Genomic DNA, 16,389 nt, shown 5'->3' with positions numbered 1-16,389 from the left:
AGTCCCAACCCAGGATAAGTTCATGAACGCACGTGCGTAGCACAATCATCTCGATGTGGTGACGTATGCCGTCGATGAAAACGCGAGCCGTACACTGTCCATCAGGTTGTATGAGTACGTTATTTGCGCCACGCAACACAGGTCCCACATAAGGTGTTCTGACTTTACGGAGCCGCGAGCACAAGTCACTACGTATAACAGAAGTAGCGGCACCGGTATCAACAAGCGCTTGCACAGGAACACCTTCAATAGTCACTGACAACAGGTTAGCCGGGGAAACGGGAGGTATTTTTGATGATCGACGGGACGCAGTTTTCCCTCCAAAAACTGCAATCCTTAGTTTTCCGAATGTGGTTCAAGAGTGCGGGAGAGGGGGCGAAGCGGCGATGCCGAGCGGCGGTAGGGTGATGGAGAGCGTCGTCTGGAGGAGCGGTAGTCCTGATGTTGACGCGGGGACGCTGGAGGAGACGGAGACCGGTACTGCGTGAATGGGTAGGAGTCTGGACCATAATGATCGGGTCTTCGAAACCGGTCCCGCTCGAACTCAGCATAGCCTCGTCGTTCATCCTGCTGGCGGCGACGGCAGTAACGAGATATGTGGCCTCGGATACCGCAGTAAAAACAAACAGGACGAGACGGACGCCACTGAGGAGACGAGGGTGGAGCAGGTACCGCACCTCGCACAGAAGCCAAATGGCCACAAGTAATGTCAGCAGGCCCAGATGTGACCGCAGCAGGCGGAATTGCAGCTATATCGGCATATGTGGGCATCAGTGTTTGAGCAACTGATGCTGTCGGTGTCGTCAGGGAGGCCACATCAGCGTATGTGGGCAGCGGGCGTGATGGTGGAGCGACCGGCGCTGTCGGTGTTGTCATGGCCGCCAACTCCTGCTTCACAAGATTCCGCAGGTCGAACGGTGCGGGTGGAGTTGAGACGGCAGTGGACCGCTGCTGTTCCAGGTCTCGAAGTTCTTCACGGATGATGGCGCGGATAAGAGCTTTCAAATCAGAGGGAGGCATAAGGCGAGGATCGCTGTCTTGTTGAAGGCGGAGGGACTGCAATTGGTCAAGGCGTTGGCATGTGGAAATGATGTTTTCAACCGTAGTTGGATTGTTAACAGCCAAGGCGTTGAACGCAATCGTGCCAATTCCTTTAAGGATGTGGCGAACGCGCTCGGCTTCCGTCATATCGCTGTTCGCACGGCGACAGAGAGCCAAAACATCCTCGATATATGAAGTGTATGTCTCGTGTGAAAGTTGAACCCGCGCAGCCAGCTTCTGTTTGGCGGTTTCGGAACGACCTGACGAGCATCCGAAGATTTGTCGCAGCTTGGTGGCAAAGGTCAACCAATCGACGAAGTCAGTTTCGTGGTTGAAATACCACGTTTTGGCAACGCCGGTCAGGTAGAATGGGAGATAGCTCAATTTCTCCGCTTCGGTCCACCGATTGGCTGAACCCACACGGTTGTAAAGGTCGAGCCAGTCCTCGACGTCGTCACCGCGGAGACCAGCGAATACGGGTGGTTCGCGCTGAGGGCTGGTGACAGTGGACGAAGGGAGGGCAGCCGCAGGCATCGGCGCGGTAGGGTTAGGGCTAGGTGTTGGTTCCGTTGTCTGCATAGCTGTGGGGGTGGCCGGGCGCAAGCGGCGACCGGATCGTAGCTCCAGGTGGGACACGAACGTAGGAGGACGTCGGGATCTTGACCCACCTCCACCACTCTGAAAGACGCAGGAAGACTTCACCAGGCAGGGCCAGCAGCAGCGTTTATTCCGCGATGTCTGCCTCGGCTCAGAACAGCAACCCACCAACCCAATGGCGATGATGATGGTTATGTACAAGTGAGAACGATGAAGTACGATAAATGTGCTTACACTTGTTTTTTGTTCTTTGGGTAAGGGAGAACGAGAAGTGGGGTCAAGAGCTCGTGAGTCCAGGTAGGTACAGCTGATCATATAGGATAATGCCTGATTCCCTGGGTTTCACGGCTCTTGTGTTACATGTGCACCTCTTGCTCTACCAAAGCTGACGCCGATATCTGCATCGTGTCGTGTCTGTACGCAACACTTCTACGCTCTTTGCAAATCGCATCTTATCCCCTCTTCTGCGTCGGTCGACATATGCCACGGAACAATAATTTCCGTTGCATTCACCTAATGCTCTGTGTTCGACACACTCGAAGATGCTATCTCAACCTCGCTGTGCTTCAAAAGAGCACCGAAAGAAAGAACACAGATAAAGGAAAGCAAAAGTGTTTCTTGCTGCGCGTGCGCAGCGACATGTTCATTCTTCGCGTTTATGTTTACTCCGAGCCCAGCGAACGGAACTTGACGACGACGCTGAAATTCTAGCGACAGTGAACGTTGGTTGATAAACACCCAACGTGCATGGATTCAGCGGGTTCGGCAAGTTGGCGTTATTCTAGAAACGCGTCAGCCGCTTGCCGCCGTGAGTATTGCAGCACCTGCCGCACCAGGCGCATACACGCGATTTTTGGAGGAGCTCCGTCCGTGGCTGACGCAACAAACACGGGCACCCTTGACGACGGCGTCTGCATCACGTGACGAACCATTCGCGAACACGTGGCTAGGGGTCAGCGCGCTCCGTTTCGTCGTCCCAACCAAAGCAACGCGTTTTATCCGCTTCGCAGACTAAACACTTGAAGCTAATTTTCGCTCCGACGCTTTCGAGCCGCCGGACGCGTATAAAACCACGCACGCGCGTACACAGTGCGAAAGACTGCTGCGTCAGCTTGTGCTTGAACGGCGCAATGCCTTCAAGTGTTGTTGCCTTACGCGTTGGAGAATGAAGTTAACCGAAGAGAGATCGACGTCGGCGTAGTCGAGATCACATGCACCGTCTTTATTGACATGACGATGGAAGTATAAGAACGTTTGCCCGCCAGCATATACGTGTGCGTCTTGGTGAAAAAGAAGCCCGTCTTCACAAACGAGGACGTGTTATCCCGTTTTTTTCTTAGTTATAATGCCTGCACGCAGCGATCGGTTGCGCAGGGCCGGACGTACAATGCACCGCCAGTGTCAATATTTGAGCAGCACTTACTTGTCCTGAATCGCTCGCATCGTCGTCGCCAAAGTCCTTGGAGTTTTCCAACACGATCGCTTTGCTATACGAGTCGTTCGCACCAACTATAGCAACTCGTCCGAGTATAACCTGACGGTGGTCACGTGATGATAAAAAGAAAAAAACCGACTGATACGTCCAGAAGCTAACTTCGTTCCTCAGAGCTGCAGTCTCTTGCGTTGGAGGGAAAGTTTCGTGTACGGGCGCTCGACTGTTGGTCTGGAGATGCAGCTTTCTTTCTTTCCTTTTTTTTTCTTTTCTGGCCACGCTCTGTCATGGCGGCGGATGTGGCAACACGTTGGGCGATAAACCGCAGTGTGCCCTCCTATCGCCGTTACTTTTGAAGAGGCGGGCTGTGTTGATATCAATGGTGTATATCGTGTAGTGCAGCGCGTGAGCTGCGGCTTGAACGTTTGCCGGATGCGCGTCGGACAACGCAATTTCAGATCTGTATGTGTGGGTGGCTTGCGCCGTCTTTGGGTGCCCATTTTATGTAAACTACACAATGAGACAATCGAAAGAACGTTGGAGGAAGGCCTCGACCCGCTGGAGCCAATATTTGGAGAAGAGGACGCCTTACATTGTGAAAGACACGATATGAAAAAAAAAAAAAAAATCTGATAAGAGCTTTTTATAACTACCGGGTAACTACTTACTATATGTTGTATCGTTCGTGTTCCCTCACTTTTCAAGGTTTTCTTGGGGTGCTTTAAAGGGCCCCCACCAGCCTCTGAAAATACAAAAAAAAAAGAAGCGCGTGATTCTTTCCTGGCGTTTCTCGTCTTTCTGGCGCACTTCGTGAAGCAAGAACGCTGATTCACGTGACGTCATTACGGTACCTACTTTCGATTGGTCCATATACGCGAAATATCATTTGTCAATTGTCTCCTAAACTGCTTTGCTATGCAGCCGCCCACCCGTTTTTCCTTGTCTCGCATGACTATCGTGCGCGATCCACTGATTTCACTTCATTTTGTGAGTTTTCGACTGCGTAAGCGGAGATAACAGACTGTAACCGACAAGTGCGAAATACTGATAGGCTCAGCGCTTAGTGCTGACATTGTACACGTTTTTTAAAGAAATAAGTGGCGAGGAGGAGACATCGCCTGTAGGAAGGGTGGCGAATGCGAGAAAGAAACCACTCGCTCGTCTTTGAACGCGGGGTGGTTAGGTGCCTTTAACTGTGACAGTAGGAGACTTTCGAGATCTACAACACTAGTGGCAGAAAGGTGGTCTATATAGCTTGCCAAGTTATCGAGTCAGCCCATAATTTTTAACGACTGTTGCCAGTAAACTATAAGTAAGTTATAATACGCTAATATATATCTGACAGACTCGCGTGCTTCGCAGTACTCCGTGAAACCACCACGCCCAGACTCAATCTCTCAGAAAACTAATGGCGCTTTTGCGTGTAACTAGCATGGAGAATGAAAAAAAAGCAGAAGGCAGCGTCACGTGACAATTTTGAAGCATAGTCATGAAAAAAATTAATTGAGAAATAGGTTCTGGTCATGTGACAGGCGAGCGCTACTGTTGGTCGGCTCGCTTTGGTTGCGTCTGCTGCGAAGGACTAATCCTACCCAGGAGGATCCGCGCACTGGTGGGGAGGAACGGCATCAGAGGAGGTTGGCTTGCCGAGGCTATCGGAATCAGGTGACACTCGATCCTTTAGTTTCTTCCTCCATGTGGCCTAAGGTCTATTGAAGACCTTGGCACCCCTCCGCCATACTTATGGTTCCCTTACCGCCATATAACTGCTAGGATAACACGTCGTAAACATGATCGATAATTGGCACCCATATTTGCCCGAACTAATGCTTACAAACACAGTTATTTTCCCAGAACTGTTAAAGACTGGAATGCACCGCCTTAGGAGACTTTTGCAACTGAAAAGTTTGCTTCATCAGTGCAAAACTATCTTTTTGGTGTTTAGTGTTCAAATGTGTTCTAATCTTGTTGTTCCACAGACATGCTGTCTCTTTTAGCCTGTTGATGAGTGTTTAATACGACGAATTCATGTTTTCTTATTCTTGCTGTTACAATTCACTTGATGTTTCTTATGCCCCTCCTGCTTGGACCAAAATGTTGATCTGCAGAATGTTTAAATCAATAAATAAGGAATATCAATACTATATTGCTACTTCAATACTGTATTGCAACTTCAACCTTCAACCTTCATAAGCGCTAGTGATGGTCAGCTATGTGTTGACGGCACCGGTTGTCGTCCGCCATCTTCGCGAACAAACCAAGTGAACCGCTATCTTTGAGTTGCTGTTAAAATCGACGAAGTGATGTGTTAATTAGCAGCATTAGTCTGTATGCTGTGGGCAGAACTTACACAGAAATGTGTGCGTATGAATGTTTTATTGCAAAGTGAACTCCAGCAAGCGAACTCTCCATTGCCACGGTATTTTCTTTATTTGTTTTCAGTTTGTTACACGTTTTTTTGTTTACTTGTTCATTTTTGTTTTTGGATAACAATTCTTTTTCCAATATTATTTCTTTTTTTTTGCGCTGCAGAACTTATAGAAATGGAGTAGCCGAGTTGACGTAAGCCTCAATTTATCCACAGCACGCTAGTTAGAATAGAGCAAAAAGCAGCGGGGGTAAAAGCTTGCTGATTATTCCGTACATTTTCACGAACTGACAGAGTCCTTAAAAGGGCAGAGCGGGAAATACGTATACATATAGAAGCGAGAAAGGCCGGAAGGGTAGCCGAAAGTTTAATATTCCAGATTTATCTAAGTTATGTACGAAAGTAGACGCCCAGACACCATTCCGTACCTCTTGTGCCATTCACAAGTATGAATCAACTAAGCCAGCAACAAGTGGCCTTGTCTTCGTCAAGGCGTCCGAGTATTGATTTGTACTTGGAGCTCTCAAAAACGCGGAACCTAAGATAATTAAATAGGGCAAAAGTGCAGCTATATCGATACAGTCCAGGCATTGCTTCCGTCGCCTACAATCGTCGTCCACATTGGCTTTATGGGAATGCAACTGACTTGCCTCATCACTAAAGATACTTATGTGCTGCTCATTACCGGCAGATAAGGTAAGAGGTGTGTAAATTCTGTTCGTTACACTTTGTCGACGGAATACTCGTCAGAAAGTCACACGAGAAAGCTTTAGTAACAAGGAAAATAACTCACTATATTCACAGAATCAATACAAAAACGTCTTCTTTGCTCAGTCTCTGGGTCGCAACTGGCCTCCGTTTCCAGCCGCCGGAACCCGTCCCAGTTGGGGAGAGGGTTTCCTCCTCGAATGCGGTTTTCGCCTTTCAGACCCCACTTCCCTCTAGGGCTTCTTCAGATGTTTCTGTTACTTTTGTATTTTCTACATACTGCCCCCCAAATGAGCGTCGCTCATTTTAGGTTGGTCTCTAGCGGGTATAGAAGCTGTACCGGTCGCCGAACGGCCTTCCCGGAGGGCAACTTGACGATGCAAGACCGCACTGCTCCATCCCGCCCTTTGAACACCTCAGAAATGCGGCCAGTTTTCCACATATGTGATGGTGAGCGGTCTTCCTGCAAGATGACCAGGTCGCCAGGCTTGAGCGCGTTGGTTTCACTAGATGAAATGCAGTGCGCGGATCGCAGCTGTAGCAGATATTCTTTACGCCACCGCTTCCAGAAGGCATCTGTTAGCGATCGACGGTACCTCCAACGTCGACCAATGTCGCTTCCCGTCGAAGAAGGGACGGCTGCGGCTCTTGCTTCTGGCAAACTTATCACTCGACTCCCTGTCAAGAGGTGAGATGGAGTCAGAACTGATTCCTCGCCAGGCTCCTGTCCATCATATGTCAGTGGGCGCGAGTTGATGGTAGCTTCTATGTCGGCCAGTACTGTAAGAAGTTCTTCAAAAGTGAGGCTTTGGCGGCCAAGAATTTTCCTCAAGGAAACTTTGACGGATCTCACCATCCGTTCCCACCAACCGCCCCACCAGGCGGCTTTCTCCACGATGAATTTCCAGGTTATTCTCTGCAGACTGCAGTAGTCCTGTGTTTCGCGACTTCGCAGGATGTTCCACAATCTTTGAATGTCCCTCGAAGCTCGCTTGAATGTCAAGGCATTGTCACTGTATATTGTTGTTGGCAGCCCTCTACGAGCGATGAAGCGCCTGAGTGCCAGTAGAAAACATTCCGAAGATAAACTTGACACCAGTTCTAAATGAATTGCTCTCGTAGTGGCACAGGTGAAGAGCGCAATGTAGCTCTTGGCGCTGTCATTCTTCGTCTTTGTATACAGAGGGCCGGCAAAATCAATGCCGACTACTCCAAAGGGCTGATCGCAATTCACCCTTTCTCTAGGAAGGGGTGCAGTCGGTGCAGTAGCTGGCTTAAGTCGGTGTCGCAGGCATATCCGGCAACTTGAAATTACCTTTCTCACCAGCTGACGGCAGCTCTGTATATAAAAACGTTCTCGAAGCTCTGTCATGGTCGCCTGCACACCTCCATGCAGCGTCCGAAGGTGAGCGTCGAGTGTAAGAAGTTTGGTGACAGTATGTTCTTTTGGAAGTAGCACAGGGTGCCTGGTGTCGTGAAGCTCCGAGGAAAACTGCAGGCGACCTTTCACACGTAGCAGCCCTTCCACGTCGAGAAAAGGTTGATACATCGCGACTTCGCAGGTAAGATCTTTCCCTGATTAAGGGCAGCAATCTCTTGCGCGAAGCCCATCTGCTGAACGTGTCGTATCCAATAATTTCTGGCTTCGTGCAGTTCAACTGCGGTGAGATTGTCCTCGGTGCTACGTGTTCGTTTCCGACAGTTGTTAATGAACCTCATTATCCATGCACTTATTCTTAATAGTCGTGCATAGCTGCTGTACTCGTCTGCCGATAACAAAGGCGTCGTTTGGCTTACTTCTGTCAACAGTCCGACGGCGTGCTTCCGCTTTTCTCCATTGATTAGTGAATTAAAGCCAGCATTGTCCTCCTTCATTACAGGCCATGCATCTGGTGTCCCGGCCAACCAGCTTGGTCCGTTCCACCACAGCCTACTTTCACGCAGGGAACTCGCCGTCATACCCCTTGTCAGGCAGTCAGCGGGATTATCTTTTCCTGGACAATGCCTCCATTCCTCCGGACTGCTCAAGCTTTGCACTTCCCTCACGCGGTTCTCTACGAATGGCTTCCATTCTTTGGCTGTGCTCTTTATCCAAAAGAGTGTTACGGTGGAGTCTGACCACAGGCACACTGGCACGGGCCGGCCCATTACGCTCTGAAGGTAAACAGCCATTCGAGCCCCAATTAATGCCGCCATCAGCTCAAGTCGCGGCAGGGAGATCGTCTTCAGGGGAGCCACACGAGATTTGGCAAAAATGAGGTCTGCACTCACCCCTTCGGTGTTATTCTCTGTTCGCAGATAAGCGCAGGCACCGTAGGCTCGCGGGCTTGCATCACAGAAGATGTGCACCTCCCATGAAGTTGGGTGACTGGGTGAAATGCAGCGCGGGAACCAGAGCTCTCGTAGGCTGGGGATGTCCATACACCAATCTTTCCATATTTTCTCCAGGTCTTCTGGAAGCTGTTCATCCCATCCCAGTCCTCTTTCCCAAAGTTTTTGGAAAAGCACTTTAGCGGTAACCACGAACGGGGCGAATAAGCCCAAAGGATCAAACACTCGGGCGGACGCCTGTAACACTACCCTTTTTGAGCTGACGCCCGTGTTGACAGCATTGAGCACTGCACCCATCGATATTGTCATGCAGTCACTCGTAGGCATCCATGGCAAGCCCAATACTTTCAATACTTCATCTTGGTCTTGGGAATTGCCCTCCCGAAGTTTCTCGCGAACCACGCTTGAATTTGACGACCACTTTCGCAGGTGCATACCGGCATCTTTCATTATTTGCTTGGCGTCTGTGGCTATCTTTAGTGCTTCTTTTGCTGTGCCAGCGCCGGTTACCAAGTCATCCACGTAAAACGAGTCTTTCAGTATAGCGGCTGTATCTTGAAGCTCACCTGTCTGTTTATCGATGTGTTGGAGAAGGGTGGCCGTCAGTAGGTACGGGCTTGCTGTTGTGCCAAACGGTACCCTCGTCATTCTCCATTCTTCAATATCGGGCAAGTCGTCAGCGTTGAGCGGTGGGCGGCTGTACCACAAAAATCTTAGTGCGTCTCTGTCATCAGGTTGCACTTCGATCTGCAGAAATGCCTTTTCTATATCTGCGACGAGCGCCACCCGGTGTAAACGAAACCGCAGCAGCATTCGCCCCAAGTCGCTGATGAGGTTCGGGCCTTTTTCGAGATGCTCGTTCAATGAAGATTGTCCCGGCTCATGTGATGAGGCATCGAACACCACTCGTAGTTTCGTAGTAGTCGAGTCATTCCGAATTACTGGCTGGTGCGGCATGTAATACACTGGGTTCTGTGTCGCTGATTCCGTCACGTGTTCAGCATGCCCCGATTCCAGGTAGACTCGGATTGCTTCGTCGTATTTCTGTGCGAGTTCTTTGTTGAGGCACAATTTCTTTGTCAATTTTCTAAGCCTTTGCACCGCCATATTCCGGTTGTCTGCCAGATCTGTTGCTTCTTTCTTCCACGGCAACGCTACCTCATATCGTCCGGCTTTCTTTGTTATCTTGGCATTGCCTGTATGCTCAATTTTGGTATTTGGGGCTTTATCTGAGATGCCGAGGGCGTCCAAATCCCAAAACTTCTGTAGCGTCGTTTCCACATTATCTGCAGTGTCTACGCCGATCTTTAAGACGCAGACATTTGATGCCACAACAAAGCTGGTGTTTACGCTGAAAGGGCCTTGGAATGTCCAACCGAATGTTGTGTTGATAGCTGCCAGCCCCTCGTTTTCTTCGCAACGTTGAACTTCTCCGGTAAGGAACTTCCAGAGGTGGTCAGCTCTAATTAATAATCCAATTCCGGGAACAGCTGGCATGCCCGCATAAAGTAGTTTGTCGGCAATTATTGCTCCTCCTTGCTCCAGCTGTTGTACGAAGGCATGCTCCACGGGGACTGGCGGAACGTCCTTACATATGAAAGGCACCTCGACGGCTTCTATAGTTGTTTCTTTTCCTGTGCACTGATTCCAGACACGTAGTTCGACCACACGGCGACTTTGGGCGTTAGCCTCGGTGCTGCCGAAAGTGTTTAGGTGGAATTCAGTGGTTCCCAATGTCTTCAAGTTGAGTATTCTGGAAACATCTTCTCGAATAAAAGTCCTTTGGCTGCCGCCGTCTATGACGCCTCGGAGGTAGCCCCATCTGCTTTCGCCAAGGGTCCAAGTACGGAACGTCTGAAGAGCAACTTCGTTGTCTTTTCCTCCTTTTGAGGCTGCAGCAGCTGCATGCACGTTTGTTGCGAGTACCTCCTTAACTTCTGTTGCTCTCCAGTCGGGGTTGCACACAGAGGAGGCATGTCGTTTATTGCAGTGAACACAGTTTACTTTTCTTTTACACTGCTTTGACTGGTGCCCACCAACTGTGCAGCGAAAGCAGCGCCCCGCTCGTCCCATCTTCGCTAGCTTTTCTTTCAGAGGGACGGGAGCCGTGCAGGCCTCGGTGTCATGTTCTTCCGACTCACAAAAGAAACACCTCCTCACCCGCTCTGGGTTAGTGTGAAGAACGGCCGCACTTGGCTTTCGAGGTAGCTGGCGTCTTTCTTGGTTTTCTTGGCATCTTTGTTTGGCTTTATTGCTCTCCATCGGGGAATGTGCCACCTCCCTGCATCGCCCCCTGCTTTCTGTCTCCAAGAGGAGGAAGTCGAGAATTTCGGAAAGCTTTCCGTCGACGCCGGTCGCCATTACACTCGGGGAGGACGACTCTTGCCCTTCCGACTGGACTGTAGACACATTAGATTTGGTGGCTCGGCTTGCTTGTCTATGGAATTCGACTATCATGTCTTCAGGAAGCGATGATAAGATTATGTCACACAACATCGCAGAGTACGTTGATGCGCTGACGCCTAGTCCACGCAGACCACGAATATGCATCTGTATGTGGTCATACAGTCGACGCAGTCCCCTTACGTCAGCCGATGAAGATACCCGTGGTAGCGCTCTTAATTTTCCAAGATGCTCTAGCTGTATCCTTTCTTTGTCGCCGTATCTACGCTGTAGTATGTCTACGGCATCCTCGTAACATGCTTCTGTCGCCTGCAGCCCTTTGATGTCGGCCATTGCTGATCCAGTTAGAAGCGACCGTAGGTATTGAAATTTCTGTGATTTCGATAGGCCGTCGTTCTCATGCACTGCCTGCTTGAAACATTCCCAAAATGATTGCCAAGAGGCTAGCTCACCACTGAAAGTCTCCATGCTCAGCCTGGGTAGCTTAATTCCATGCTGTTGGACTGGCATAGTCATTGTGTGCGTCGGCTGTGTTGTTTGCACGTTGCTTGTCGGACCACCAGTCGTGACAGAAGCTGTAATTCTTGCCTTCAGAAGACCAACGATGTTGTTAACTCTGTCGTCGTACTGCACCGATTCGGCGTAGTCTTCTTCGAAGACGTCGTCCGGAAGGCAGCTTTCCAAGTCGTTGTTCACCTTTCGCAGTTCGCTGTTGTTGACTTCAAGTCTTTGCAGAAGAGCGGACAGTTGCAAGGCGTCTGCACCTTCCAACGCTGTGGTAGCCTCTTTGATTATGATGGTACTCTGTCGCCGCAGGGTCCTTCTCTTTGCCTTGAGCTTCTCCATGTCTTTTCTTTGTTCTTTCTCGCGGGCTGTTGCACACTTCTCAGACGATGTCCTCCATCCCGGGTTTCGGCACCATGTTGTAAATTCTGTTCGTTACACTTTGTCGACGGAAAACTCGTCAGAAAGTCACACGAGAAAGCTTTAGTAACAAGGAAAATAACTCACTATATTCACAGAATCAATACAAAAACGTCTTCTTTGCTCAGTCTCTGGGTCGCAACTGGCCTCCGTTTCCAGCCGCCGGAACCCGTCCCAGTTGGGGAGAGGGTTTCCTCCTCGAATGCGGTTTTCGCCTTTCAGACCCCACTTCCCTCTAGGGCTTCTTCAGATGTTTCTGTTACTTTTGTATTTTCTACAAGGTGTCTAAAAGAAGCGAAAAAGCTCGAAACGATGAATAACAGCTGATCCATGCTGCAGCGCTTGAGGACTTTCTTGTTCAACGATTGCTCAGTACTGTTCCGTATGCAGCGCTTGCTGTAAAGAGATTGAGGTAAACAGTATCGTCTACTCCATTTGTCGAGATTATAGAAAAAATAAGTAGATATAAAAACTGACAATGAGCACGATGGCAATAAAGCTAGCGAGGCAATGATCAAAAGCAGTGCTTCGTGATTTTTTCGCCTTAATTCTGTATAATGCTACAGCATGGTGCGTGGCTTGGACCAGGGATACAGATTATTAACGCGATAGCGTTAAAGGTCCTGTGTCGCAGAAATTACAAGGTTGGCGTCAGAGGCGACCGTTCGTGAGTGAAAAATAAAAACTCACGATGGATGCACAGAATACCAATGAGTTGTTCGAGCTCAAATGGAAGCCAGACATTCAGCGTGGCTGTCTGGTGTTCTACCACAGAGTCACGCCGATGCTTGAAACAGCTTCGAAAAAAACCTACACAGCCGTCATGCGGCATGAGGTGTCTCGTTAACACATGTGATATTGCCTGAGAGAACTGCAGAAATGCACCCGGCCTCACACCATGTGAATTGCGCAACAAAGTGAGTGGTTTAAAGGCCAACCCATTGCAAAGCCCTCAGGTATAATTAGTGATCATCAGCAGCAACAACATAAACAAAGTGTGCAGCTGCGCGTATTGACTTAGGACCTGACCGCACGCACGCGTTGCAGCACGTTGCAGCGCGTGGCTTTTAGCGTCGGCGCCGTGCGCTCTCCCTATGGAGAGAGAGGGCGCGCAGCTTCGTGTAGCCACGCGCCCTCTTCCTCCATAGGGAGAGGGCGCGGCGCCGCGTCTAAACGCCGCGCGCTGCAACGCGTACGTGTGGTCAGGCCTTTACGAACGCGTAGTGCGTACTTCGCCAATTCGCAATATTATGAATTGTGGCATAGTATACACTTCGCAATTGGATTCGCAGTAGGCATACATTCTAGCACAGTTTAAAACGGCAATTGTTAAGCGCACAAACGTATCCTCGCGGCGCTGTTGAGGTGTCCGCCGAGAAGCGAAGCTGGCTAGCGAATGAGAAGGCGACGCGAACTGGGCCAATTACGCTTTCGCGTTCCACTCTTGAAGGCGAAGCTCAATCATCCACGAATTTTTTCAAGCGGAGCTTCTTATAACTCGCAGTTATCGGCGGCGGCGTCGTACGCGGAAAACTCGGCGCCGGTGAGCGTACAGGAATGCGGGCTCTCGAAGTTGCTCCTGTCACGTGCGTACGTGCATGCGCCGTTTTCCAATAGTTGATTCACTCGATCGTGAGCTTCTCGGTGATCAGCGGTTTCTGATATGGCATTCTGATCTTATGTCGAGGTCACTTGTCAATTCGCGTTGCCACATTTCATTGTTGCCTGGATATGAACGCACGACCGTCGTTTGTTGCCTGTAGCAATAGAAGTGTAGCGCTGCTAAGCATGTGGATGAAGGTAAAATTCCCGGCATGGAGGAAAAAGGTATACGGTTAGGATGGAACATTGTGCAAAGAGAAAGAAAGAAAGAAAGAAAGAAAGAAAGAAAGAAAGAAAGAAAGAAAGAAAGAAAGAAAGAAAGAAAGAAAGGTAGTACGTGAGGCACGCAGGCTCGAGGCTTCGCTCGCCCCCATTTTCCCGATGCGGCAAGGGCTTCTGAATATTTTAAAACTGTATATTGTAGTGATTACGTAGGAAGGCATCACCTAGCTTACGCCTACCAACAACAATGAAATAAACTGAAATGAATTGAAGTGGACCAAAAGCACCTTTTGTTGCCAGCGGGGCCCGAACCGACAACCCTCGAATTACGCCGCGTTCCTGCGTGACAGCCTGCGAATGACACTCAAAATGGCACTAAATTTGCCCATGCATGAGCACGACGTTGTTTAGACGTTTAATCCATTGCCATCGCTACCAGTGCCTCGTCATTCGGGCAAAATTGTGACTTTTTTATTCATCGACTCCGCTTCTGCAGAAGCGTGGACATTTGGGCGAGTTTGTATAGTTCAGCCTGAGGAATTGGTCGCGCGATACTAACAAAGCCGAATAATGAACAGACAAGGACAAAGACAAATACCAAAGACAGCAGGGGCGTAGCCAGAAATTTTTTTCGGGGGGGGGGGGGGGGGGGTCAATCATACTTTATGCATGTTCGTGCGCGCGTTTGTATGTGAGCGTGTATATATGCGCAAGCAAAATTGAAATATTTTGGGGGGTTTGAACCCCTCCCCCCCCCCCCCCGACCACCCCCTCTGGCTACGCCCCTGAAAGACAGAGAAAAAGAACAGATATATGGTCCTGTTTTTGTTCGATCTCTGTTGGTGTCGTGCCCTATTCATGAAATTTAACTACGCCTCTTTTATGGCAGTTCACGTAATATTGTAGCCACGCCTTCGAGCAATTCATCTTAATGAAACCATTTATTCATTCGCACACGCCTTTTTAAATCGCCTGGTTAGCTCTGCACTGCCGTATATACTGCACAACTTACAGCGCCCATAAACGAACATTCTTTTCTGGAGTGCAGGAGCCTCTCACAAGCAAAATTCAGAGGAATTATTCATATACAGGCAGTGTTCTGGTAATCTGCGGTGTCGTCCTAAAGGGCGAATTGAGAGAGTTCCTACCAAAAAGGGTTCCTACCAAAATGTCTTCTCTGTGCTCAGTGGATGTAAAAGCACTTCGAAGGCTTTACTTGAACTTTGTTCGCCGAAAGGATAGAAAAATCAATAAATACACGAGAAGCATCCTGATCCTGCGCATAAAGCTAGTTGGATCCGTACGAAAAAATTTACATAATTATATGTACAAATAGCAATTTTAAATGTTTTTATGCGTTCTTGCAGGTAGATGATAATGTATTGAAAATATATTACAGGTCTTTGTAATAGTGTTTTAGGTTTACAGAAAAAAGTTTACCTCCTTGTATTTGATCAGGAAGACTGTTCCTTTCGAATAAAACAAGGGAGAGGTAAAACCTAGAGTGGTAAAGGTTTGAGCCTCCCCACACACACATACTTCTCCGCGAGCGCGCCGCCAGCGGTTGTCCCTGACCAACCACATATTTATTTGTGCTGACTGTAGTTAAAACTTACGTTTATGTGGAAGTGAAACTCACAAACCGAAACGCAAGCCGAATGCGGAAAACTGTATCCACAGCCACCCATCACAACCAGCTATATTAAAGCGTACGTCGAGATGGAGGGTTTTGCAAATTGCACTGCCATTTCATTTTTGTTTCTTTAATGGCCGTCGTCGAGTGACGGCCTGACGGAAGCATATGGGAGCGGCGGTGCCGCCCGCAGCCGGGATGGATTGAAGCCGAGGCGTAGAGGCAGGCAGGTGGCAGCGTAGCTGCGGAGGGCCCCCGACACAGCGGGAACAAAGCCAACTCAGCTTTGCAGATAGACAGACGGCGCCGCTTGCGCAGACAGCAGCCGCAAGTGCCGCAAGTGCACGCCGATAAAAATAAAGGAAGAAATAAAAAGCGACAGAGGAGGAGCTGTCTGCGCTGCAAAGTCTGTCTGCGAGTCGCAGTGCAGGCGAAGCGCGTGAAACAGGTCTTGCAGGTAGTAGCTACCCAGACTTTCTTTTTGCATAGGCTTGCTCCGTTTTGCAAGCAAATCTTCTAACTGTATACATTTTTTTTATTAATTCTGCTTTCAAGCCGGGTTCCGCGTCTGTCGCGCTTAGTTGGCGCGCAGCGAAACCGGTCGCGGAACAGTAACGCAGAAAAAAACAAAGGAAAAAAAAAACTGCCGAACGAGCGTTGTTGCTGCAGTCGCGCCATCTATGAAGCGGCAATGTCCACAGACAGTCACAGAGGTTCTCAATATTGCCATGCGGCGGCGCCACCAGTCTAGAATTCTCGGCGTGCGTCAAAACTGCGGTCCATCGATCGATGAAAGCGCGGCGTTGTAGACCGTAGTTGTAGATTTATCATATGGGCCAGCTGCTGCAATCTCTCGAGCTCGTTAAAACCCAACGCGCTGTGATCAGCTGCAAAAAAAAAGAAGAAAAAGAAAAGGCAATAACCAAATAGAAAAACACCACCATCAGCGCCCTCATCGTAGCCCTGGCACTAACTGGGTAGTGCAAGGAGAGCCGCCCGCAAGCGAATGTGCATAGGCCGCAATATAACCCTCCTCTTTGGTTGGTGTCGAGGCGCGGTTTCCTGAAAATCAAGGACCTGGAAAGCTTCTTCCGCCAATCCACGCTTCAGAAACAAAGGAAGCTGATC

The 16,389-nt window shown here is 49.4% G+C and overlaps 1 protein-coding gene across 2 annotated transcripts in view; it reads right to left on the bottom strand.

Annotated features, from left to right (window-relative positions):
* LOC119386869 (serine/threonine-protein kinase OSR1) overlaps positions 1 to 16,389 on the bottom strand; it is a 239,262-nt gene that overhangs the window by 191,142 nt on the left and 31,731 nt on the right. The window contains exon 1 of one of the 2 annotated variants that reach the window (XM_037654140.2): positions 3,062 to 3,096. The exons of the other annotated variant lie outside the window; for it this stretch is intronic. Coding sequence (XP_037510068.1) covers positions 3,062 to 3,081 — 20 coding nt within the window. The 5' untranslated portion in view covers positions 3,082 to 3,096. Of the gene's footprint in view, positions 1 to 3,061; positions 3,097 to 16,389 lie in introns of those variants that run through there. 2 annotated transcript variants of the gene reach the window in all.

The sequence above is a fragment of the Rhipicephalus sanguineus genome, chromosome 3 (assembly GCF_013339695.2).
Source record: "Rhipicephalus sanguineus isolate Rsan-2018 chromosome 3, BIME_Rsan_1.4, whole genome shotgun sequence".
Lineage (NCBI taxonomy): Eukaryota > Metazoa > Arthropoda > Arachnida > Ixodida > Ixodidae > Rhipicephalus > Rhipicephalus sanguineus.
Note: the sequence above shows the minus strand (reverse complement) of the source record. Positions and strands in the feature narration are given on the sequence as shown.